Here is a 26,905-nt window from a genome sequence, read left to right as displayed (position 1 = left end):
AAATTGGGACTCAGTGACCTCATTTCCTTACTTTTCAAGTTTAAAGTCATTGGGAAAGAGTTCAAGTTTGGAGATCAACTCATTGTGCCTTTTGTATGGACCAATACTTGGCCAAGAAAATATGAAAAATGTTTTAACAAGGATGGTTGGGTCCACATTTCCTTTATGTTCCCTTTTTTGGAATCTCAATAATCTGAAAATGTTGGAACTGTTCACATGGACTAAATGTGACATGTTTTTTGTAGACAACCAGCATAAAATATGAGGAAACAGTTCATATTTTGAGAACCTGGTTAATTATTCCTCACTAATACTGAAAGGAAAGTCATCAAAATTTTCAAGTGTTTGTTGTGTCTTAGACTATTGTCAGTAATAATAGATCTAGTCTCAGCTCACAAAAATCCATCCCTCCAAAGAGTGGGGTCTTTAGCTTACCTGGAAGCAGTCCTGCACTCACATTTGACCTGAGGATCAGCAGAGCTCCTTTGTTATACTCAATACAGTTAAGGAAAACTGAGATGGAATGTTGGTGAGCTTGAGCCTGCCTTCTGAACCTAAATGGAGGGATTGTTCAGGAGGAAGAAGGATCTCAAGTTTCCACTGGAGGCCTCCTATATGTAACTCTGTGCATTATATATCACATGGAAGGCACAGCCCAGCTCTTTCATATTATTTTGTTTTCCAGGTACTTTAAACTAACCAGAATGGAACAAAGCAAGCTCAAGTTGCTTTTTAATTTAGAAGCAGTCTTTATAGATTTTTGCACCTTGAGACAGACCCTAGTAAGTTCATCACACATCTGTGAGATTCTCCTGGATCAGGCACATTATTAGCTACCTATGATAAGGGAAGGGCCTTCCTCCCCATGGCTGTGAAAATAGTGTATTTCATGACCACATGCTGCACATGAATCATTTTTTAGGATAATCTCAAATCATCAGTAAATACAGAGAAGAAAAAATCAGGGCAAGTCCACAGCTATGACCTCTATCATAAATAGGCCCACAAGTAACTACAAGAAGCAGCTATGGAGAACAGAACAGATACTGAAATTCATCCAAAGACTGTGTAATTTTGTGTAAGTGAGTATAGATATTTTTAAACACCCCCTCCCCACCTTTTAAAAAAAAATGTTGGCCAGGAAATGGAAGATGAGCTTTGGAATTCTTGAGCATAGCATCCTATTGCAATGCTGTCAGAAATGATTTGGGTATTTGTGAAGTGGAGTTCAGAGCCAAATAGAATATTTCTCTGAAACTGTGGTGGAGTGGTGCTCAGAGTGCCAAGGGAAGCAGCACTCGTGACTGGTCACGGTGAGGCACAGTGTTGGGGATGTCTCGGATGGTCGATGACATAGTGTAGTCTTTGTATTCTAGCAGCCAGGGCTGTTTGGATCACATGTAATTTAAGAATATTTTCACAACACATGGTGGAATAGCTGAGAAATATGTATTCAAAACATTAAGATGTGTTTTTTCTTTTTTTCTGATTTACAGTGATGTTACTTTTTTTAATCTTTAGTTTTTTATTGAGATATCATGGATATAAATCATCCTTTGAGTTTAAGGTGTATAACATGTTAATTTGATACGTTTATACTTTGCAATATGATTACCACTGTAGCATTAGCTAACACTTCCCTCATGATACATAATTATCATTTCTTTTTTGTGGTGAGAACATTTAAGAGCTAGTCTCTTAGCAATTTGAAGCCAACTATAATCATCATGCTGTACATTAGATGCCCAGAACTTATTTGTCTTATAACTGAAGTTTGTACCTTTTGACCAACATCTCCCTATTTCTCAAAACTTTAGTCACTGGTAACCACCATTCTACTCTCTGTTTCCACAAGGTTGTCTTTTTTATATTATATATATAAGTGATATGCATTTTCTACTAGTGTGTATGTTCTCCCATCTATTCTAAGTTAGAGCCAGCAAGGACCTTCCAAGAATTGGACCATTGGACAACAGCCTAAAATGAAATATGGAAACATATTGATAGCAAACCTATTGATAATGTGAACACCATGAGAAGTGGACAGTGAGGCCAGATTTAGTTTGACCAATTTACTCAACTGTGCAAGTGCAAAATATCACTGTTTCTTTCTCTCATAACCCCAGAGGGCAATGTTAAGGCCTTTCTTCCTGGAATACAGTCTGCAAGGTTGGGGGGGCATCATTCCAAAGTGTGAAGTGACAATGCATGTCAGAGAAAGGGAATGTAGTATTTTAAATACTAAGTCACAGAGTAAAAAATTGTGTCTATGGATTCTATAGGAACAGGACTGAATTTTAGCTTGTTAGAGTTTCAACTATATGCAGCTTAATGGTGATATGATAATTAGATCAAAAGAACTTTATACTCTTTCATTCAAAATAGCTTCAGGAATAGCTTTAGGCCAGTAAAGAATCGATTGTTTAGAGGCAGTCAATAAAAATGACCAACTTTCAAGAACTGGGTGGGGAAGGGAAACATCGATTCTGCCCTGAGCACCGTATGCTAATGGTCGGTCCCAGCTCTCATTTCAGCTGATTCATGGAAGAGAAAGTGGCTTGAGCAGAATAAGGGTCCCAAAGCCAGGCTCTGCAGGACATCCCAGGAATCACTCGTTGTACCAAGTGCCAAGGGTGCTGACTTCTCGGCACCAGCCTGGCTTTCAGCTGTGTAAGCTATGTGAGTTCCCCATGGAGCCAAACCAAATATGTAGGTCAAATTCTTGATTATTCCAAGCATCTTGCTATTTGCAACATCTGAAAACAGCTGTGGAAACCTGAGGTGGGCTCCATGCTCTCCTTATATGTGACTGTCTTCTAGACTGGTGACTTTCTTTCCCTCCCAAGTAACTCTTTGTCAGTTTGCCAGATCTGCTCAGGACAGTTTCTCATTGTCATCTGCTCTATCTCTATAAAGTTTTGGGACCTAACTTTACTTTTCAGCTTGCATAAATTTAAAATATCCCCTCCACACCAATCATCCATTGCAGACTTTTGAAAAATATGAAGACTCAGTTTTCTGTGTAAACCAAACCTCTGAAATCCCCTCCGAGTGTATTAGGCTGTACTAGTCCATGTGCAGTAGCTAATTTGTTTTAAAAATGGCTACAATCTTGACATAAAGGGCTTTTCAAAATCAGGGAGGGATGGATTTTGAGCATCATGTCAAGCTGATGGACTGCCATCCCAGAGCCAGCACCCTTTCTGGACATTCAATAATTAAGGTTTATTTACTTACTTATGCAAAACAAAAACCTAAGTAGTAGAGATCAGTCTCGGCCCCCCTCCAAGACAAATTACCATATTATTCCTTGTTTTCTATGTCTTGAGAAGCATTTGTAGGCAATAACTAACACACATGTGAACTCTTTTGTTCTCTGTTAAAAAGCTTTTCACAAATGCCAACCAGTTCATCAAAAGACGAGACCAATGACAACATCACGATATTTACCAGGATCTTGGATGGGCTCTTGGATGGCTATGACAACAGACTGAGGCCTGGGCTTGGAGGTGAGTGGGTTCCCCTTGGCCCCGGCCCACCAGGCCACAAAAAAGCTGAAGCTCAGCCTCAAGTTCATGTCTTCTGTGACTGAGACAACTCAGAAAGCTTCCCTGCCAGGAGTTTGAACTTATCATTGTTGCCAAGGCTCCTGAATCCTTTTTTTTTTTATCATTTTCCAGATGCCACAAGCTGGGAGAAATGGTCTCCTTGCAAAATCCTTTTTCTCCAGATAATCCTAATGTCCATTCTGGTTCACTTAAGAGGGAACCAATTCTTAGGTGACTGAAGTTGAGATTGCCCTGTGTTAAGGAATAATTTATGATCTTACTTGCTTATCTATGGAAGCCCTTTTCAGAAATCCATTGCTCAGTGCAATTGTTCTTTACACCTTTATATATTATATGTTTAATTTCTTTCACTAGGGTCATAATTATAGTATATTCTTTGATCCTATGGAAGTCGATAAAAATAAGTGAATAGCAAAGTGTGCTTTCAGGGCACAATTGGCACAGCTTAATTTTGTGCTGAGATTCGTGTGCCTTTCCAGCATCTGTGGTGCCCTTGGCTGTAGCTGATTGTGGTGCACTTGAGCTTGCTCCATTAGGTAAGTTAGAGACCCTCCAGCAACTACCTTCTCCCAGGAAAAAGCTAACTTCTCCATTATTTCCATGTTTAACAGGGTAATCCCCTTAAAGGATGAATTGCCATTCTCAGCAAGAGAAGCCCAAATAGGCCCCTCGACACCGTGTTACTCCACCTCTGAGTTAACGTCCTTGGGCTTCTGTGTCCAGCAGCCCCCAGGCTCCTTTGATCAAACCCACGGGAATCAAAGCCTGTTGCACTCCAATGAGCTGCGGTCACGTGGCATCCTCATGAGCCCCTCACGTGTTAGTCCTGTAGGGCGGGGCTTGAGAATCCCACAGAGAGACACCTGCTGGGGCTCATCTCAGTGGGGACACAGGCACTGAGAACCCAGGCACCACACAAACCCGTGTCCGAGTACCGTGCTCACGTGTGCTTCCACACAGCGAGGTGCAGGGGAGACAAGCCTTGGGAGCTCTGACTCGTGAGGACACCCTCCGGAGGTGTGGGGTCACTTCTGGTGGCGGTAGCACACTCCGCATATGGTCCTCACACGCGACTCCAGGGGCTACAGGGTCCTGGTAGTGCCCAGGGAGCACACACATTTTACTCCAATATTATTGACTACTTTTATCACTTTATGTATTTTCAATTCTTTCACTGAAATAGTTGTCTTACATAATAAAAATTTCTAACATTTCAAAATGCCATATGAGGCAAAGTGGGTCTTCCTTCTCAACCTGTCCCTGCCGCAGGCCACACTGTGGACATTTCGTACACATCCTTTCCCCAGGGACTGCCCAGGACTAACGTTTTCACCGCAGATGCTCCAAGTCTCACCCCCTCATCTGAATTGTCCGGCCCCTTTAAAAGCCGCTCTTTATGGGAGAGCAGAACTGTGCATGTGAGGCTGGAAACATTGTTTCAGCTTCACCCAGGGGGACACTGAAGCTCAGGTGTGTGTGAACAGCACCCCAAGTCCCACAGCCAGGACTCGGCCCCTCTGCCCGTGAGAGTTCCTCACGGGGAGTGGGGCGGGGGGTAAGGACAGTGAGAACCAAGCGCCTTTCTTCCCACGATGAGCGCTTGCTTCGTGCTGCCGCTGGGAGCGCCCCGGTTCATCTGGTGCCTGTTCAGTCCCCCACATTTCACAAACACATTTTAAAAGCCCTCTGGTTGCCAGGAGTGAAACTGCTTTCTAGAGTAAAGACCCAGATAGGCTGCAGGGGCGGCCGTCGGTGAGCGCTGCGCCCAGCCGGGACCCCTGTCTGTTGCAGAGCGCATCACCCAGGTGAGGACGGACATCTACGTCACCAGCTTCGGCCCGGTGTCCGACACGGAAATGGTAGGTCCAGGCGCGGCCGGAGGCCCTGGGTAAGCACCGCGAGGGCCCCGCCTCGGGCCTCCCCTACTGAGACGGGCCTTGGTTGCCTTCCTTTGCATTAGGAATACACCATAGATGTGTTTTTCCGGCAAAGCTGGAAAGATGAAAGGCTTCGCTTTAAAGGGCCCATGCAGCGCCTGCCTCTCAACAACCTGCTTGCCAGCAAAATCTGGACTCCGGACACGTTCTTCCACAACGGGAAGAAGTCCATCGCCCACAACATGACCACGCCCAACAAGCTGCTGAGGCTGGAGGACGACGGCACCCTGCTCTACACCATGCGGTGAGCGGGGCGCGGGGGCGCGCAGGGCGGGGGGCGGCGGGGGTCCCGGGGCGCGGGGCCCCGTGGACAGGGCGCTGCCCCTGCAACCTGATGGACTTGCCGATTGCTCGGGGTGTGTATTTTGTACCTTTAAACTTGCCCAGGCCGGTATCCATGTGATTATTTTCCTAGGCTGCGATTAGGTCCGTAGTATTTGTTACCAATGCTTGTTTATTTGGTTCAAGGTCAAGAGCATCATTGGAATACCGACCCAGATAATATAAGTGAGGGAAATTTATTTTTAAAAAATCTGAGGAGAACCCTTTTTGTGTGGCAGTTGTGAAACCCCACTGAAGTTTTAAAAGCCATTTACTTCTCTATGGTTTGGTAATATTCCAATGCTGAGGTTAAATTTTAGTGTTTCAGAGTTAAAAGGATTATTAGTCATTTCTTCCTTCTGAATTATTCATTGCGTCTGAGTAAATCAATAAATTGACTGGCAAGAAAGGCTTCTTGGTAGCTTTTCAATTTCCATGCTGGGCCTAAATATTCTTCGAGAAAGATGTTTTTAAATGAAAGAAAAAGCACTGAAGCCGAGTTAAAAAAAAAAAAAAAAAAAGCACATGCCTTTGTGTAGGTGTTAGTGGAATTTCTCTATCATATAATTCTTTGTAATACATATATTTAAAAGTAATCATAGGAAAATAGCATCAATACTGCCATCTTCAGAGGCTGCAGGTCCTGACATGTGCCCAGAGGAACGAACACTTGGACGCATTGTGTCCCAAACCTATTTGACCACAGGACTTGCTTTTCCTTTTAACAGCCCAGCAAGGACTCTGTAAGCCTATAGTCCCGCCCTGGCATCTTGATCCACTCCTGGCTCTTGCCTTTGCCCTGCATTGAACTTGAACGTGTTTCACTCATAGATGGAGACATGAATTGTGAATATAAGATCAGTGCCCCAGGCCCAGGGTGGTTCCTTCTCCGTACAGAAAAGTATCTTGAAAAGCTAAGACATAATCCCAAAGGTTGAAAATTAGTCCTTGGTCCTCATTCTGCAGAGGAAGGCTGTGTAGTGAATCCAGGTGCATCTTGTGCAGCCTTGCGAGCAGAGAGGAGGAGTGGGGACAAGTCCCAGGTCCTGGAAGGTGCTGGGGGGCCCCACGGGGTTGGGACGAATCACCGGGTGTCGTTATTGTGGGGACACTGTGTGAGCCTGCTGTGCACCTGTGTGCTGTTCACAGAACAGAAATGCTCCCAGGCCCCACAGGCGGTTGTCCTTGACTCACATCTGGTTCCTCTCACCGAGGGACCGTAGTTAGGCCCACTGCCTGAGTCAGTGGGATGCTTTAATTTGGGTGCATGATAACTTGAAAAAGATAGCGATGTAGGCCCCTTGTTTAGAAGGGGAAAAGAAGCAGCAGATGGGCCTCTTTCTGAGTGTCTGTGTTAGGCAACTTCACACACAAAATCCTTCAGTCCTCAGACAGCCCTGTCCACAAGGTCACACTGTTTCCATTAACGAACAAAGAGAGCAACTCTCAGAGATGTTTGATAATCAGTCCAAGGTCACAAACTTCATGAGAAGGGCAGCAGGAATTGGAATTCAGGTCTAAGGAATTTCCCTGTTTAATGTACCACATTTGAAAATTGGAGGCATGCAGTGTTATGAGACGTATGATGGCCTTCTTATCCACGTCAGTGTCACGCCCAGAAGGAGGATGGTGAAACCCAGAGCCACTTACCAGTTATAAGTCATCCTTGCTTATGCAGAGGACGTCTGCTCGTGAATTGCAAAGCTGATAATGAGTTTTCTTTTTTCAGTCATATATAGTATTTGGAAAATGGAAATACTTCTACTTGAAGGTGTTATGAATGTTCATATAGTAAAGCTGTGATTTGATAGCATTTTACCTGTTGATTTAGCAAGGGCAGAGAAGCGGCAGTAGGGATTACAGGTGGTAAGACTAGTCACACAGCCGGTAGTGTCCCGGTGCCCTCTTGCCATCCTTGAACATTCCAGTGGTACCGCCTTTCTGTTTAGCAAGGGTTCCCTCCAGTCAAGCCTTGTAAAGCCAGTGATGTAGTGGATCCAGCCATCCATGTGACATCCATTCAAAAGAAATAACTAGGAATATGGACTGAGTTTTATGCACAAGTGTTTCCATGATCATGTTGCTTGTGATGCTGAACATCAAAAGCGATATAAACATTCTATACATTTTTCAACTAAAATCATACTTCAGAATTTTTATTCAGACTTCAGACCTAATTAGAAAGATGGAATATGAAAGTGCACAAATTACGGTCCATGTGATACACTTTTAATCTGAGACAAATGTGTAGAATCTCTGGAAGAGTACTGTTACCAACTTCTAAAAAGTAACTCCATGGAGGTGATTGCACACAGAAAGGATTTATTATGTAACATCCCCACCATGCTCCAGAGATCATTCAAAGGTACACATAGTTCAGAAAGATGGAATTCTTTAAATAGGGGACTCCAAAGAAGCCAGGAGCACATAACCCATGGATGGCATTTGCTCCCAAAATGTCTGCCGAACAGTTTTAGGTGCTTGCCTGGAGGTAACCTACAGTTTTGGTTCTGAAGAACTGTCTACCACCGACGGTCATCTGATACAAAGATAAGAAGCACCAGCTGCTCAGGATAAGCCTGTGGACAGGAACAAACCTTCCCTGTTGGACCCTCAAGGGTGGGGCACTGAGAGAGTATTGAACACTTTCTCTGAGGACAGTCTTTCAGCAAATAGGTTCATATATTTTATAGAACTGTCTCCATAGTTATGCTTCAGACATTAGGCAGGAGGCTTCCAACCATAGGCAGCTTCCCTCCAAGGAAACCTCATGGCAGCAGGTTCTCAGGCCTTCCCGTGAGGCTTGGCGTGAGAAGAGGAGCAGGCCCAGAGTCTGACGCCGGCCTGTCTGGGCCCGAATGCATCATCCTCCTGGCCAGCCTTGCTAGCTGTCTTCCTGGCTAGAATTTGTGGTTGTCGTCGTGTAGCAGTGGGTCTCAAAGCTATTCCACCATAGGCCTTGGAGTACAGTTGGACCTCCTCTCCCAGGGACTATGCCAAGTCTGATGATAGATTTTCTTTTTTCATGATCACATGAGCTGGAACAATGAGCCCCTTTCATTTCCCTTTCTCCCAAATCCTCTCATACTCCAGCCCTTCTGGGAAGGAACAGTGAGGACCACCGAAGGGCATGCTCCCCCCAGTCTTTGGGCCCCTGGCAGAAAAGCAAATGTCCCTGAGTTTCTCATGCAGGAAACCACAGTAGACAAGACAGAACTTAGCAGAAGACAGTTCTGCTTGCCTCAGAACGGCTGCTGTTGGGGGAATGCTGTTGCACCCCGACCACCCAGCCTGCGCCTATATGGCAGAGGGACCAGCCGGCCTCTGTAGAGGGCTGATGATTGCTTCTTGTGGAAGCAGTGTGCTGCTCCCAGAGCCCAGGAGAGCCGTGCGTTGTATGCTTGCTACTGGGCATTCTCACTTACACACAATTTGTGTTCCCCTGTGCTATTTTGGAGAAAGGCGTATTTTTTTTTACAACTCTTATAAATGTCTTCATTACACATTTTAAAACACTTCTCTAAATGCATTATGGAAGAGTTTTACAACCATTCCTTGAATTAACACTCTTGTCAAAGTACCAGGACCCTCATACAACCATCATTATTAATACATGTTTTTAAACACAATTCTTAAATGCATTTAAGGATGACAAACATGTCCCTTCTCTTAAAAAACAAAACAAAACATGGTTCTTTTGCTACAGGTGGGTATAGATCTTTTAAATTTTGTTGTTACAGTTAGTTTTAAACACTGTACATGCATCATGGAAGACCCAGCAGACCCATTCCCAGAGGTAACACTCTTCTCAAAAGTTTCCTGCATGTACAGAACTCATAAGCACCGTTACTACACGTGTTTTGTCACTTCTCTTAAGGGAAAGGCATTTTTATGATTATTCAAATTCCATTTAGATTTTCATCATTAGTGGGAAGCATAGCTTTGAACTGTGGGAATACGGTGGAGTGAAGAAAGCATAGGCTCGATTCCTGATTATATCATTTAGTTGGCCCGAGTCCTTGCTTATTTTACTTCAGTCGCTTAGAGCCACTCTTTGTTATCATTGCTGTTTTTCCTTTCTTTCCTTCCAATGCATAAATCTGCAGGCTCTGAGAATTCCTCACCTTGAAAATTGAGAGTATGTTCGGTTGTTCCTTCAATGGCCACTGGGAGGCAGCACAGCCACACTTTTGCATGGTGATTGGGGGCCCCATTCCTTTAGTGTTAGTAACTCACTTAAAGGAAATGATACGTATGTTAAACGTTTGATTTGTGGGTTAAATATTTGAAGGAAATTATACATATATAACTAGAAGTTTTTAACTAGGCACATATATGTGTATTGTGTGTATATACATATACAAACATCTATATCTATATTTGTATCTATACACACACACTAGTATCTAGTTAAAAATGTCTTTCATGACAGCTACAGACATTGACTAAATCTTGCAATATTTAAGGTTATTTTAATGACAGAATTAAAATATGATAAAAAGAATTTGTAAAACAAAGAAAATCACCAAGTATGGACTACGGTTATGATAACACACAGACCAAAGAGAATCAATGTTGGTAAATTGGTGTGAATCAAGTACATGTGTCTGTGTGTGTAGACACACATGTGTATGTCTGTGTGTGCTCACACCTACTGTCCTGTCGTTTTTGAGTGACAACTAACCTGTAAGTAGCTTTATAATTTATTGAAAATGTTTTCCCCTGTTACTAAATATTCTTCTAAAACTTCATGATCTGCCACATTCTATCATGTGGATATCCAGTCATTATAAAGTCTCTAAGAACAATTCATGACATTTCCACTTCTTCCTCTGTGATAAACAACATTCTCATGAAAGCACATACCATTATATCCTTTGGACAAATTCCAGGAATTGGCTAAAACATAAGGCTTGGGACGCATATTTCCAAGTGCTCTAGAAAAACTGTAGGAACAGTGGGAGAAGAGATCATTTGTATTCCTTCCTGTCTGACACCTTATATGTGAAACTGAAGATATAGTGCCAACCCATTTTGCAACCTGAGATGTGATTAGCAAGCAGTGTTTAACAGTTTCTCATCCCAGGATTTCTAGTAACATCAGCTTTTCTTCTTTCTCTGTGGGAAATGAGTCTTACAGACCAATGTATGCACTGACCTGACTGCGAATGACCTTTGTTTGTAATCTGGGGCCACGGGAGGGTTTGCACACTGTCCCTCTTACCTCTGTCTCCCCATCAGGCACGCACCTCCACCCCCCCTCAGCTCCCTCCATCACTGAAAACCGAGACCTCTCCAAGACGTCTTCCCGGGGTCCCCTGCTCCCTGTCAGCCTGCTGCCCCCTGACTCAGCTCCGGCTTCTCTGCTTTGTGGCACCCTGAGCAACCTTGGTCAGAGCATTTGCAATGCTGCATTTGATTTCCAGTTGAACTCTGGGGGAAAGGATCACGTGTTGAACATTCTTGACTCTGGGTAACTCTGTACATCCCGTGTAACCCCAGAGCCTGGTCCCTGGGCTGGCCCTTGAGAGAAACTGACTGCACATCTGCACAGGAAGAAGTCAGTGATAGTGGCATGAAAGAGACTACCTTTCCTTAATCATGGCTATTTCACTTCTTAGACGTTAGTTTGAGGGACTGAGAAGGGAGACCTAGAGATTTCTCCTTCACAGACATTCGCAGTGCTTAGATTTCTGCCAGTTTTATAAAGATTCATGTTGATGTTTGGCCAACAAATTGTACCTGTGGAGTATAAATGAGGGCATTTTAATACATATTCCTTGCATATTTGGTTTAAAACATGACTGTAGTTATCCATTATCAATTCAGTCTACTCAGTCCATTTTGGACTAGCAGGCATGCATTTCATGAAGAACTACCTCATCCTTTTGAAATTGGTCCTCTTCAGCATGTTTCTGTCCCCTGAGGTCCTGGCCCCTCAAGGCTGTCAGACGCACTCTGTCCTAGTGAGAAAGAAGACAGGCTTCCCTATCAAGGCATGGACCTTCTTGGAAATAAGCCACCTACAAGCGAAGGGCCACACCTCCTACAAGGTTTCCAGAATCTCTAAGGCCCTCTCCTCAGAGGGGTGGGTAGGAGGCCCTTGGTAGAAAGTTCCAGGTGATGGCTGGCTAAGGTCTCAGTCCCAGGCGCCAAGTCCCAGCCTCACACAGGTAGAGTCCAGGCTTCACCCAGTAATGTCTGAATCGAAAGAACCACTTGAGCTGGTCTGCTAATTACTTCTCAAGTTGTGAATGGCCTTTACTGTGTCAGGTGCTTCAGAAATAAAAACTCATAACACCCTAAGAATTTGACATCAACATTATACCCATTCATAGATGACAAATTAGACTGTCACTAAAGCCCAAATGCCTAAACCCACCTGCTTATACCCAATTTAATGTAGTATCTAAAAAAACAGAATAGGAAGCTATGAACTTTATTTGTCCGTCGTGGGTGAAAATAACCTCCACCAGGGGGCGCCATGCCTGCTCAGGATAAAGAAAGTTCACGATGTGTCTGATACTTTATCAGGTCCTAGTAAAGCCCTGGTGTCACCGAAACACATGCGGGGAAAGTAAACTGCTGCATCTCTGGAACCTGTTTCCATGCTCAGAGTCAAGAAGTATATCCTTAGCCCCACACCCTCCCCAGCATGCAACCAGCCTGCACGGACCACCAAGCTATTGGGTCACCAGAACACTGACTTAAACTCAAGGGGCTGCTAAAAATGTCCTCCCCTCCCTTCTCCTGGAAAAAAATAAATAACCAGCTCTCATACTGTGAACTAAGGTTATGGTCCTTTGGCTTGTGAACTTGGTCATCTCATCTCATGCATACTGTCTCTATGCTTTGAGTCTGAGACAATCCATGAGTAGCGGCCACGTTCCTTCGGTAGGGAGCGATTCAGAGGGGCCACTGTCTTGGTGATGTGGCCCCTGCAGTGAGGATTTCTGTATTTACTTGGAGAATAATTAGGACTTTGCCTTATGCTTATGGAGAAAGAAAAAGTGACAGGGCCCTGGACACTTAAAATATCCTCCAAGTGGCCTGGCGTCGTGAGTTTTATTTTCTGTGTAATCTGTACTGCCCAGAACAGGAGCCACTAGATACATATGGCATGTTAAAAAGTGAAATAAAACAAAAAATTCAACTCTTCAGTAATAGTAACCATATATCAAGAGGTCAATGGCTAGAAGTGAAGAATGACTTCAGTGTCGGACAGCACAGATACTGGACGAGTGTCATCCCAGAAAGGTCATTGGAAATCCTGCCTGATTTGACAGAAGCAGAAACATTCCTTAGGGGGCGTGTTTTCCCGTTGACCTTGATGATAGCTGTGCACACGGCACATGAGCCAGCAGTAGCCAAGCTGCTTTCCCCTGCATCACATATGAAGAAGGGGTGACAGAGGATGCCAGGAATCCTTGGACTTCAGCAACATTTCTAAATAGTTTGAGGAAAGTGAAGGCATTTGTGCTACAAGCTTTTACTTACATATCTACTTACCAGTTTTATTGAGATAGAATTGACGTGTAAAGCTGTATAAGTTTTAAGGTGTATAAGTGTGTTGATTTGATACATTTATATATTGCAAAATAGTTACCAACATAGCATTAGCTAACACCTCTATCATAGCACATAAATAATCATTTCTCTTTTTTTGTGTGAGAATATTGAAAATCTATTCTCTTAGCTACTTTCAAGTATATAACAGTACCATTAACTATAGTCACCATGTTGTACATTAGATTCCTAGAACTTACTCATCATATAACTAGAGGTTTGTAGCCTTTGACCAACATTTCCCTATTTCCCCCAACCCCAGCCCCTGGCAACCACCACTTTTCTCTGTATTTTATCAGTTTAGCTCTTGTAGATTCCACATTTGAGTGGTATCATATAGTATTTGTCTTTCTTTGTCTGATTTATTTCATTTAGCATAATATCCTTAAAGTTTATCTATGTAATCACAAACGGCAAGATATCTTTCTTATGGCTAAATTATATGTGTGTGTGTGTGTGTGTGTTTATTTTTTGTTTATTAATCACATCTTCATCCATTCGTCCATGTATTAGCCATGAACATGGGGGTGCAGATACCTTTCTGAGATCCTGGCTTCATTTCCTTTGGATATACACTGAGAAGTAGGATTGCTGGACATTTGGTGGTTCTATTTTAATTTTATTGAGGGATCTTCATACTGTTTTCCATGGTGGCTGAAACAATTTATATTCCTACCAACATTGCACATGGGTCCCCTTTTCTTCACATCCTTATCAATGCCTTTTATCTCTTGTCTTTATTATGATAGTCATTTTGAGAGGTGTGAGGTGACAGCCCATTGTGGTTGTGATTTGCATCTCCTTGATGATTAGTGATGTGGAGCACCTTTTCATGTGCCTCATCCATTTGCACATCTTCTTTGGAAAGATGTCTTTTATGTTCCTCTGCATATTTTAAAACTTGGATTGTCTGGTTTTTGCTGTTGAGTAGTATGTGTTCTTAATATATTCTGGAAATTAACCTCCTATCATTTATATGATTTAGAAGTATTTTGTCCCATTCCATAGGTTGCCTTTTAGTGTAGATTTTTGTTTCTTTTGATGTGAAGAAGCATTTTAGGTGATATAGTCCTACTTGTTACTTTTGTTTTTATTGCTTGTGCTTTTGCTGTTATATCCAAAAATACTGTTGCCAAAATCTGCTGAGAAGGAACTGTGCATGTATGCTTTCTTCTACCAGCTTTTTGGGTTCAGTTGGTAGGTTTAAATCTTTAATCCATTACTAGTAAATTTTTGTGAATGTTAGAAGATAGGGATCCATTTCATTCTTCTGCATGTGGTTATCCAATTTTCTCAACACTATTGAAGAGATTTTCTGAGTAAGTATACTTGATTCCCCTGTCAAATATTAATTGATTATATATCCTAGGGTTTATTTCTGAACTCTTGATACTGTTTCATTCGTCTCTATGTCTACTTTTGAGTCAATACCATAACTGCTTTGATTACTACAGCTTGATAGTATAGTTGAAATCTGGAGGTGTGATGCATCCAGCTTTGTCTTTCTTGGGATTGTTTTGCCTACTTGGTGGTCTTTTGTCATTTCACATGAATTTTAGAAGTTTTTTTTCTATTTCTGTGAAAAATGCCATTAGAATTCTAACTGGGATTGCACTGAATCTGTAGGTGGCTTTGGGTAATATGGACACCTGTAACAATATTGATTCTTCTAATCCATGAATGAGGGTTATTTTTCCATTTCTTTGCATTTTTTTCATTCAATTTCCTTCATCAAAGTCATGTAATTTTCAGTGTATAGGTCTTTCACCTCCTTGCTTAAATCTGTTCCTATGTATTTTCTTGTTTTATGCTATTGTTAATGGGATTATTTTATTTTATTTTCAGGTGTTTCACTGCCAGTATATAGAAACACAGCTGATTTCTGTATGTTGACACTGTATTTTGCAACTTTCCTGAATTTATTCATTCATTTTAACAGTTTTTTTTGTCTGAATTTTTAGGATTTTCCCCATATGAGATCATTTCATCTACAAACAAAGACAATTTTACTTCTTTTTTCCTTATTTGGCTGACTTTTATTTCTTTTTCTTGACTGATTGCTCTGGCTAGTGCACCAGTGCTATGTTGGGTAGGAGTGGTGAGAATGATCCCTGCTATCATGTTTCTGATCTTAGAGGAAAAGCTTATAAACATTGACCACTGAGTATGCTACCTTTGGGTTTGTCACATGGCCTTTATTATGTTATGTTCCTTCTATACCGAATTTGTTGAGTATTTTTATCATGACAGGATGCTGTATTTTGTCAAATGCTTTTACTGCATCTATTGAGATGATCATATGATCTTTATCTTTCATTTTATTAGTATGGTGCATCATATTATGGATTTATATATGTTATTATTTGCATCCCAGGAATAAATCCTGCTTGATCATGGTGTATTATCCTTTTAATATGCTCTTTAATTCCTTCTGCAAATATTTTGTTGTAAATTTTTGCATCTGTGTTCAGAAGGGATATTAGTCTGCAGTTTTCTTTTACTGTCATTATAAGCCTTCATATCAGGGTAATATTGGTCTTGTAAAATGATTTTGAGAGTTTTTCTCTTTATTTTATTGGAAAAGTTTGAGAAAAAGTACTGTTAATTCTTCTTTAAACCTTTGGTAGACTTCACCAGTGAAACTGTCATGTACTGAGATATTTTTTTGCAGGGTGGGGGGATTGATACTGATTCAGTCTCATTACTTCTGCTCAGATTTTTTATTTCTTCCTGATTCAGGCTTAGTAGATTATATGTTCATAGGAATTTATCCATTTCTTTTAGGTTTCCAGTTTTTTGCCATGTAATTATTTGCAATATCTCTTACAATCCTTTGTATTTCTTTGGTATCAGTTGTAACATCTCTTTCATTTGTTTTTATTTGAGTCCTCTGTTTATTAGTCTTAGCAAAGATTTGCTAATTTTATTTATCTTTTCAAAACCTGGCTGTTCATCTTTTTACCATTTTCTATTGTTTTTCAAGTCTGTCTCTCTTTTTTATTCTACTCTGATCTTTGTTTTTTCTGTCCTGCAAACTTTGGATTTAGTTTTTCTTTTCATACTTCCTTGAGTTGCAAAGCTAAGTTGTTTATTTGAGCTCTTTTTTCTTAATGGTGGCATTTATATGTAAATTTTCTTCTTAGAACTACTTCTGCAGCATCCCATAGGTTGTGATGTGTTCTGTTTCTGTTTTCATTTGTCTCAAGGTGTTTTTTTTTTCCCTTTTGATTTCTTCTTTGACTCATTAGTTGTTCAGGCATGTGTTGGTTCATTTCTACATATTTGTGCATTTTCCACTTTTATTCCTGCTAATGTTTCTAGTTTCATACCACGGGGGTCAGAAAAGGCAGCTGATATGATTTCAATCTTCTTAAATTTGCTAAGACTTTTTTGTGACCTACCATATCTATCTGGAAGAATATACTGTGTGCACTTGAGAAGAATGTGTCTTCTTCTGCTGTTGGGTGGAGTGTTGTATACATGACTGAAGGTCCACTTGGTCTGACGCATGGCTCCAGTGCAATGTTTCCTCATTGGTGTTCTGGTTAGATGATCTAGCCATTGTGGAAAGTGGGGTATCGAAGTCCTGTACTTTTATTATATTGCCTGTTTCTCCCTTCAGATCTGTTAATATTTTTCTTAGTATATTTAGATGCTCCAATGTTGGGTACATATATGTTTAAGATTGTTGTATCTTTTTGATGAATTAACTCCTTAATCATTAGATAATTACTTTCTTTGCCTCTTGTTGCAGTTTTTGGCTTAAAATCGATTTTGTCTGTTGTAACTATAGCAATCCCTACTCTCTTTTGGTGTCCATTTGCATGAACTGTCCTCTTTCATCCCCTCACTTTGAGCCTGTGTGTGTCCTTACAGCTGATGTGAGTCTCTTGTAGGCTGCATATAATTGGGGCTTTTTTTGCTACCATTCAGCCACTCTGTATGTTTTAATTGGAGAATTTAATCCTTTTGCATTTAGAGGAATTATTGACAGGTATAGACTTACTAATGCCATCTTAGTAACTGTTTTCTTGCTGTTTTGTAGTTCCCTTGTTCCTTTCTTCCTGTCTTCCTTTGGGAATTGAGGATATTCACATGAGGTTTACATATGTGTACCTATCACAATCTATTTTATGCTGCAAGTAATTTACTCTCAACTGTATATGAAAATTCTACCCTTTTTTTCTCCCTTTTATTTGTTTTTATTCTTCAAGTATAGTTGACATGCAATCTTCTATTGGTTTCAAGTATACAACACAGTGGTTCAGAAGTTACCTGTATTATTAAATCCTCACCCCCGCTAGTACAGTTACTGTCGACATAGGAAGATGTTACAGACTCATTGGTCATGTTCTCCATGCTCTACTACCATTCCCATGACCAACGTATATTATGATTGAGAATTTTTGTACCCCTTTATCCCCCACACTCTCCCCATCCGCCCACCCCAGCCCCTTCCCCATGGTAATCACCAGTCACTTCTCAGTGTCTGTAAGTCTACTGCTATTTTGTAAATTTGTTTTGTTTTGTTTTTAGATTTCACAAATAAGTGAAATCATATACAATTTACCTTTATGTTGTGTATCCATTAAGAAATTATTGTAGGTATAGTTATTTTTAATACCTTTGACTTCTAACCTTTATTCTTGGTTACATGGTTGACCCACCAGAGTGCAATATTATATTAATCTGAATCTGACTATATGCTTACCTTTCCTAGTGTGTTATATACTTTGTATGTTTTCATGTTACTAGTTAATGTCCTTTGTTTCAATTTGAAGAACTCCTTTTGGCATTTCTTGCAAGGCAGGTCTAGTTGTGATGAAGTTCCTCAGGTTTTGTTTGTTAGGAAAAGTCTATGTTCCCTACATTTCTGAAGGTCAACTTTGCCAACTTCTTTGTTGGAAGATTTTTTTTCCCTCAGTACTTTAATATATCATCCATTTTCTCTTAGCCTGCAAGGACTTTGCTAAAAAATTTTGCTGATTGCCTCATTGAGGTTACCTTGTATCAGAAAAGTTTTTTCTCTTGCTGCTTTTAAAATTCTCTCTTTGTCTTTGATACTAGAGAGTTTTGTTATAATTTATCTTAGAGAAGATCATTTTGGATTGAAGTTTGGGAATGGACTATTAGTTTCATGAACTTGGATGTCCAGATATCTCCCAAGCTCTGGGAAGTTCTCAGGCAGTAACTCTTCAAATAAGCTTTCTATGTCCTTCTCCCTCCCTTTCCTTCTGGGACTCCGAGGATGGTACATTATTTTCTCTTGGTGGTGTCCTATGCATCCCCCTAGGCTGTCCACATTCCTTTTTACTCCTTCCTCTTTATGCTTCTCTGATTGAATACTTTCACTGGTCTGTCTCTGAGTTCGCTGGTACTTTATTCTGCTCGGTCAGGTCAGCTGTTGAAGCTCTCTATTGAATTCACCAGCACGCTCATTGTACTCTTCAGTTCCAAAGTTTGTTTAGTTCTTTGTTTTCCTGTATCTTTGTTAATCTCATTATGATCTTGTACTGCTGATATTGTTAAATTTTTTACCTGTGTTCTCTTGTAGCTCTCAGAACATCTTTAGAACAATTATTTTCAAATCTTTGTTGGATAATTCCTGGATCTCCGTTTCTTTGGGGCCAGTTACTGGAGGTTTACTCTGCTGCTGATCCTATGGCCTTGAAGGGGTGCCTGCACACTTGAAGGATTGACCCTTACAGACATTATGGAGGGCTTCTGGAACGGAATTCTTTCATCTGGTGGCGGGAGCACACAGGACCATGCTATTACTCTGGGTCTGGTGGTGTAGGATGCTGAATGTAAGGGCATGTGGTGGCCCGGAGTCTGGGGGTCATGGTGTTTGTTCAGCTCAGCTCAGGGGTCCACAACATCAGTAACTGTATGGTCCTTGGTAAGCATTTCTGGGGATCCACAGTGGCTGCAATGTTGGGCCCTCAGGAGCATCTCCAGGGTTTGTGGCTAGGAACCAAGGCAGGCAGTGGTGGTTGCCAGAGCTGGTGGTGTACACACAGTTGGCTGCAGGAGTCAGCTGCACTAGCCGGTGACGTGGCAGAGGCTGGTTGCAGACACGCATAGTGGTGGGGGCCAGGGCCAGCAGCAAGGGCTGGGGCCAACTGTGTGCATACCCATGGTTACTGTGTTGCACCATGTACACAGCAGTGGGGCTGGTGCACAGCTGGAGGGGCTAGCTGCAGGTGAATGCAGTGGTGCAAGCCAGTGACAGACGATCCCACAAGCAATCGTGGGACCATGGTCCTCTGGGGGCTCTCCTGTGGCTGCATGGTCCCCCCTGGGTGTTTGCACTACATTGGAGGCTAGTGATGGACATAAGGCTGGCAGTGTGCAAGCACAGCTGGAAGGGCTAGCCTCAAATGCATGCACGGAGTTGTAGGTATCCAGGCTTGTACTCTTGCAGCCACAGAAACTGGCTATTGGTGCAGCTCCTGGACTCTGGCAGGGACAAAGGAGGGAGGGAGTGGGGAAGGACTCAGGAAGCTGGTGTTGGTGAATGTGAATAGCTGTGGGCATCAGTTGGTGAAATCTGTAGGAGTTCCACAGCGGCTGTGCTGGCCTTTGGTTTCTTCACTGGTGAAATCTGCTGGGTTTGTCTACAGAGCAGGTGGCTGCGTGCACTGCTGCTCCCTCTGCATGGCTGCTACTGGAAGCCCTGTGTTTCTTCCTGGTTCCTAGCCATCTCTGTGCATCTCAGCTGTGCCAGCCTGGATGGGTGTGACTGAGCGGGAACCTTCTGGGAGGCTGGTCACTCACCTGCCCTTCTTTTCTTTGTAAGGGGCCCTTGGTCTACCTGAGGAGTTTCTTCTTGGCCCTGAGCAACGCCAGCTTGGGGGTTGGCATTATGCAGGAAAATGAAGCTGTCTTCCTTCCTTTGTGTGTGTGTGATTATTCTCAGGGTTTTTCCACTGTGCTGCAAAGTTTTCTTAAGTGAACTCCAGATATCTAACAGAGGTGTTTTTATTTGTGGTTAGCTTATTGTTGATCTTTATGGTGGGACAGAGGCTGGGTTCTCCTATGTTGCCATTTTGGTGATTGTCACTCCCCTACAATCTTTTAATCAGAGTGATTTTTTAAAAAGCATTTAAAAAGTATGAATAATCAAATAAGCTATAAATATTTTAATATATACCCAATAAGAAAATAATAAACATTGCTAAACTAATTTTTTTTATTGAGTTTATTTTTTTTCCAGTGGAATCTAATTTTTTTCCATAATGCTTCAGGCAATATTAATAAGGTCAATCAACACTCATTATTAAATATAAACGTAGGAAAGGTTGTTTTCCATTAGCTCTAAGACACAGAGAAGGAAAAGACCATGGGAGAGAATAATAGGAGGGGCTGTTTAGTCTGGGGGTGACCAGGAATGGCTTCTCTAAGTTGCTTTGTAAGTACGGCTGGAAGGGCAAGGCAGCATCAGCCTAGGTAGGAAAAGGGGTGTGAGTGGGTTTCCTGAGTTCAGCATTTTTAAGGAGACAAGCAAAGGCTGATGTAGGGAGTGAAGTGCATCCAAATATGTTGGGGCCTCTATTGTGATTCAAGCTTAGGAATCTTCTGTTTTGTGAAAAAAAAAAAAAATATGGGTTGAAGAAATCAGGCTTCCAAGTAGAATCAAATTGCAGCTTGGGGATTATTGCTGTATCCAGGCAGGAGATGAACACAGCTCTGCCAGGGGCAGAAGCCACGGAAATGGAAAACAAGGACAAAGTAATTTTGGTGGTAGAACTGACAGAACTTGCTGATAGAATTGAAATAGAGTGATGGGTGAGAAGTGTCAAAAGTGGTTCCCAGACCTGTCTTGCAAAAGTTGTGCTGTTCCCCAAGATAATGATTTGAAAGAATGAATGAACGGGAACACTGGAAGGGCGCCATGCTTTCCTGAGAGGGTCAGAGAAGGGTTGAATTCTGCTCTAAATCCTTGAGGTTGTGCAGTCTCTGAGACTGTAAATGAAGCAATCTAGTACAGACAGAAATGCAGTCAAACTGGGTGCTTTATGTTCGCCTCTCAGCCAGTTACTGTACCCTTTCTCTGGGTGCCGAGCAGCACCGACCAGCCTCCAGGCGGCAGATGATGGGTGCCCTGGAGCTCGTGCTTGAGGGGACAGCAGGCAGACATGCGCCTTTCCTGGCTGGGCTCTGAGAGGCATACACCCTCCTGGGCTCACCTGCCTCCTATGTGCCCCCAGCCCCTGAGCACACAGCCTATGCTCTGCCTCACCTAGACAACTGAAAACTTCAAATGTTTCGGAAGGATGTATTCCTCCTCCCTCCGTGCTGTATTTGTCTGTGCGTGGCCTTGGGGAAGTACCCTTCCTGAGGATGTCAGTGCTGGAGTGTCAGGGCAGTGTATGAGCTGTGCGTGCGTGTGTGTGTGTGTGTGTGTGCGCGTGTGTGTGGAGGGTGACATGGTGGAGGGGATGGGTTCTGACCTCCTGACTGAAAGTGTATCATTAAGTGGGGAGAGGGCTGTCCTGGCTGATCACTCTGCATGTTAATTTAAATGACGAAGCAGTGACCCTGGGGGCTGACCTGTCTGCCAGTCTGACTGCCTCCCACCCTTCCTTGGCTCAGCCCTTCACTTAACCCTCATTTTCTCTTCACTTCCTCCATCCCTTCATCAGTTTAGAGTTACTTGCAAACCGTGCGTCAGACGCCACCCATGGAAGCTGGATGTCATGAAGATGGAGGCCAGTGTATCTGGGAATACAACAGTGAATATGGGGCGGGGGTGGGGGCCTGGCTGTGTGGCTGGCATGGGGAGTGGGGTGGGTTCACAGAAGTGCCGTCTGAGCTCAGCCTTGGGGAGGTGCAGCAGTTAGCATGAGGGTTGCAAGGGTAGAAAGACACAGATGTGTAAAATTGCGGAAGAGAAGTCAGAATGAAATAGTGTAAAAAGTATGTGCTGCAGCAGGAGATAAGCAGGTGGACAAGGACAGATTGAGAGCTAATTACTCCCTTTGGGCCCCTGGGAAATCTCAGGGCCAGGAACAGAATCTCTCCTGGCCACCCGCATGGCCCGCGCCTCTCCTTTCCTCCTCTTCTGTCCCTGGAGTGGTGGGACCCGCTGTTCCCTCTCCCAGGGAGGAAGTCACCAGGTCACAGCCACGTCACAGCCACCAGGTGAGGAAGTCCTGCTGCACGCAGCGGGGCAGCAGAGGCCTGGGCCTGTGTCTCAGGGGTCCCCAGCCACAGCAGCCACAGCATTCACTTGGGAAAAATATCAGAATGAAAACCTTCTGGGAGAGATCTGTGTTTCTGCCTAACAGCTGCGGTCCTTTCTGTGTACATGTGGACTGCTTGAGGAGAGCCTAGCCACGTGTCCGGAACAAAAACCTTGTCCTCTACAGGCTGGGTGTGCGTCCGGCTCGGACACCTTACCAGGTGACATTACGTCAGGCTCTGTCCCCACCTGTGAGGTCAGAACATCAGGAGCCATCTCCTGGGGCGGAGGGAGCTGGTGCAGGCGGGGCTCCTGGCATAGTGCTCTCTCTCAGGCAGCCCTAACCCGGGAGGCCCTCACACAGGGCCCACAGGACACGCTTTCACCTGCAGCCCAGTTTACACATGACAACATGTGGCTTCTTGCAGCTTCAGGCTGTGGCACTTTCTTTGTTGCGTGAATATAGAAGCTGGTCCATGGTGTTGGAGGATGTTCTCCTAGTCAAACATACTCCCCCTTCATTTTCCTTCACCTTAACCTCTGGCCTGGTCCCTGGGGCCTGGACCCTCTCTCTGAAAGTGTCCATCCTTCTTCAAGCCTGAGTTTTCCCGCGCTCTCCACTCACACAGCTGCTGCCTTTTCTCCCACGAGGAACAGTGTGACCCTGTCGTTTGTAGCCACTTGAGGTGTGTTGTGTATTCTCCCACAAGGAGGGAGGGCATAGATTTCGCCCTATTTTGTAGGTGCTTGAATTGAGATATGCTAACTTCTCAAAGCACGTGGAATTAAAACCATAGCCAGGGCCAGCAGGGCTGGTTCCTCGAGTGTTCTATCTTCTAGTAGTCTCACTCGGTCTCTTCTTCAAAAACCCATCTGTTTCCATGGACAGTCAAGCCCTGACTGCATGCTCGTGGGCCACAGGACGCCTCCTCCTGCAGAGCCTGCCCAGGTCTGAATCTCAGCCCAGAGTTCTCAAATAGTGGCTGGTTTCGTTATCCAGCTGGCTTCTTTTCATTCCTTGTCTGCCGCACAGCACTGGCACTTCCTTTCCAACCCCCCAGCTACCGAGGGTCATCCATCACTCACATCCTGCCTGTACCTGCCACCCCACCTGACCTCTCACCTGGAGGGCTGCCGTGGCCACTCGGGGACCCCTTGCTCTCCATGCCTCTCTCCTGTTACTCATTTCTGAACACAGAGGACAGCTTTGAAACATTGTCCAAATTTCCCTTGCGAGGGATGCATCGCTTGTTAACTAATGCGCACGTTCCTGGTTTGAGACAAACTCATGTGCAGATGCCAGGACCTTCTGCTCAGGTTGAATCCTAAGTCCCTCACTCATTGTGTGGCGTGTCTCCTCCATACCTTTGTTTCTTCATTTGTAAAATGGATGTAAGATCAGTACCTGTGTGCTGTAACTGTTATAAATAGAAGTGAAAAGAAGCTTTCTACAGCCCAGCCCAGGAGGTGCCCCTTTAGCCTCCGTCAGCCGGGCCGGTCAGGGCGTCTAGGAAGGAGCAGCAGGCCTCCCTGAGGCTTCCATACCCAGGAAGGAGGGGCCCCTTCTTGTCTCCCTTTCATTGCACGTTTTTCCTCCCAGGTTGCCAGTTCACATTGTCCCCTCCCTTCAGGCGCTCCCTGGCCTTGAGATGTTCTGCAGCCCAGCGCTCCTGACCTCTCCCTCACCCTGGATCGCACAGGCCAGAAAGACTCTGGAATACACTTCCTTTTCACGGACTCTGAGGTGTCTCTGAGTATATGTTAACGTGGCCCTGAAAGAACCAGAAATTTCTTGGAGCTTTGCAAAAGATCTCACAAAAGGCACATGAAATGAGACAGTATTTCTCATGAATTCATAAGTCTTCACCTCCTTTTAATGTCACTCTCCAGCGTACAACTCAACTAGTTCAGGGGGATGTCCTCCTTGTTTGCGTTACTCTCTACACCATCATTTGTCAGGTCAGAAGCATGGCGGGGGGGTTGCTGCAGGTAGGATGCTAATGGCCTGGATTTTGTTACGGGCTGAATTATGCCCCCAAATTTGTATGTCGAAGTCCAACTCCCACTACCTCAGAATGTGACTGTATTTGGAGATAGGTCCTTTAGAGAGGTAATTCAGTTAAAAGGAGGCCCTTAGGGTGGGCCCTACTCCATTTTGCCTGGGGTCCTTGTAAGGAGAGATCTGGACACGGGCAGAGCTGGAGGAAAGACCATGTGAGGACACGGGAGAAGGCGGCTGACTCTGAGCCAAGGAGAGAGGCTTGGGAGACACCGACTCTGCCAGCACCCCGACCTCGGGCTTCTGGCCCCAGATCTGTCAGAAAATTCATTTCTGCTGTTTAAGCCACCAAGGCTATGGAACTTTGTTTTGTCAGCCAGAGTAACACAAATACCCTAAGAAAGAGTACAGCGCCGGGCAAGCAGCTCTGAGCGGCCGCGGTGACTGTGTTGGCTCCGCATTCACAGTGCCTGTCTATTTCTCTACCAACTTGACAGAACTACAGTGGGTGCATTGATACAATTTTAAGTATCATAAGTCATATGTCTTTTATGTCTCCTACTGGTAAGGAGAGTGGAACTCAGTTCCTCTTGTCACGTTCCCTGTTTATGCTCAATTCCTGTTCTACGAGCATCTGGTTCTTTGCTGCACGAACTTGCATAGTGCAGTCCCACTAATGCCACTTACAGGGCGCCCACTGCATCCTGGGAACATGGCCAACCCACAGAGGGGGTTGCAGTATGTGTTTTCTTATGCTGTTTTCTAGAGATGAAGCACCTTTTGTAAGTTGATGATCCTTTTGTAAGTAGTCTTTTTTTGGGGGGGTGTCATTAATATAAAATCACCTGAGCAATATTGTGGTTACTAGATTTCCCCCATTATCAAGTCCCCACCACATACCCCAGTACAGTCACTGCCCATCAGCGTAGTAAGATGCTATAGTCACTACTTGTCTTCTCTGGAGCATTGGTAGTCTTGATCTCGCTAATTTAAATGATACTGAGGAAAACCTGAAACCTCCTCTGATTTCACGGTACTGGCCTTTATTTTTTCCTATATTGTTAAAATCTGGAATAAAAACTAAAAGTCAGAGCTCTCTCAGTCTCTGCAGGTGAGCTCTGTGTGTGTGCTGGGGTGCCCTTCAGTGCTTAGTCAGGTGGCACAACTTTGCTAGAGCTTTCACTTCCTGCTGGTGCAGTGCCTGTAGGTCAGCTGGAGATGAGACTTAGGGTCTTGGGTCTTTTCTGGGCATGCACCCATTCCTGGAAATGCACATGCCCTAGATTGTCTGCAATATGTGGGAGCTCATCATCCTTATTTACCTAAGTATGTCTTTCCCCAGCCTATCCTTACTGGGCTTTTCTATCTGTCTGTTGCTTGCCCCAGATATGTATCTATTGTCCCTGTGACTGCAGTGAATACATTTATATTTAAATGTTTTCAAAAAATGCTCCCTAGGAGGATACCTCAGCCCCAGAAACCTTTGAATTGGTTGCAAGAAAGGCAAACCCTTGAACCAATCCTGTAGGGACCCACCAGACAGATCAAAACAAGCATCTAACATTCTGCTCCTGTTACCAGCCACCTGCACCACGAATGTGGGCTGCCATTTAAAGGCCACTGCAGAGCTGGGTAGAGGGGCTGACAACAGAGTATGTTAAATGCCACAGAACTTGCTTACCAAAATTCAGATTTTTTTCCCTTCATTAAGCATTCTCCTGGCTGTTGTAAGTTTTTTTAGATTCTGGAGTTCTAAAAACAGTTGATGCTGACAGTTTTTGCCAGCTTATACATCGCTGTCACGGGTGTTCCCTGATCCACCACTTGTGCTGATGTCACCTTTACTTCTTCCCTAGCATTTTTTATTTATTTATTTATTTTTATTTTTTTGAAGAACATTATGTTTACTGGGCTCTCCTACCCCAAGTCCCCCCCACAAACCCCATTACAGTCACTGTCCATCAGCATAGCAAGACACTGTAGAATCACTACTTGTCTTCTCTGTGTTGCAAAGCCCTCCCCTTTCCCCCACCCCCAACATTATACATGCTAATCATAATACCCCCTTTCTTCTTCCCCACCCTTATCCCTCCCTACCCTCCCATTCTCCCCAGTCTCTTTCCCTTTGGTAACTGTTAGTCCATTCTTGGGTTCTGTGATTCTACTGCTGTTTTGTTCCTTCAGTTTTTGCTTTGTTCTTATACTCCACAGATGAGTGAAATCATTTGGTGCTTGTCTTTGTCCGCTTGGCTTATTTCACTGAGCATAATACCCTCTAGCTCCATCCATGTTGTTGCAAATGGTAGGATTTGTTTTCTTCTTATAGCTG

General features: G+C 43.6%; 1 protein-coding gene across 4 annotated transcripts in view; it reads left to right on the top strand.

Annotated features, from left to right (window-relative positions):
* GABRA5 (gamma-aminobutyric acid type A receptor subunit alpha5) overlaps positions 1 to 26,905 on the top strand; it is a 91,194-nt gene that overhangs the window by 12,417 nt on the left and 51,872 nt on the right. For all 4 annotated transcript variants that reach the window (XM_036919044.2, XM_036919042.2, XM_036919043.2 and 1 more), the window contains 3 exons: positions 3,388 to 3,509; positions 5,361 to 5,428; positions 5,530 to 5,750. In XM_036919044.2, coding sequence (XP_036774939.2) covers positions 3,388 to 3,509; positions 5,361 to 5,428; positions 5,530 to 5,750 — 411 coding nt within the window. The remainder of the gene's footprint in view (positions 1 to 3,387; positions 3,510 to 5,360; positions 5,429 to 5,529; positions 5,751 to 26,905) is intronic.

The sequence above is a fragment of the Manis pentadactyla genome, chromosome 18, assembly GCF_030020395.1.
Source record: "Manis pentadactyla isolate mManPen7 chromosome 18, mManPen7.hap1, whole genome shotgun sequence".
NCBI lineage: Eukaryota > Metazoa > Chordata > Mammalia > Pholidota > Manidae > Manis > Manis pentadactyla.
This window is presented reverse-complemented; position numbering and strand designations above follow the sequence as displayed.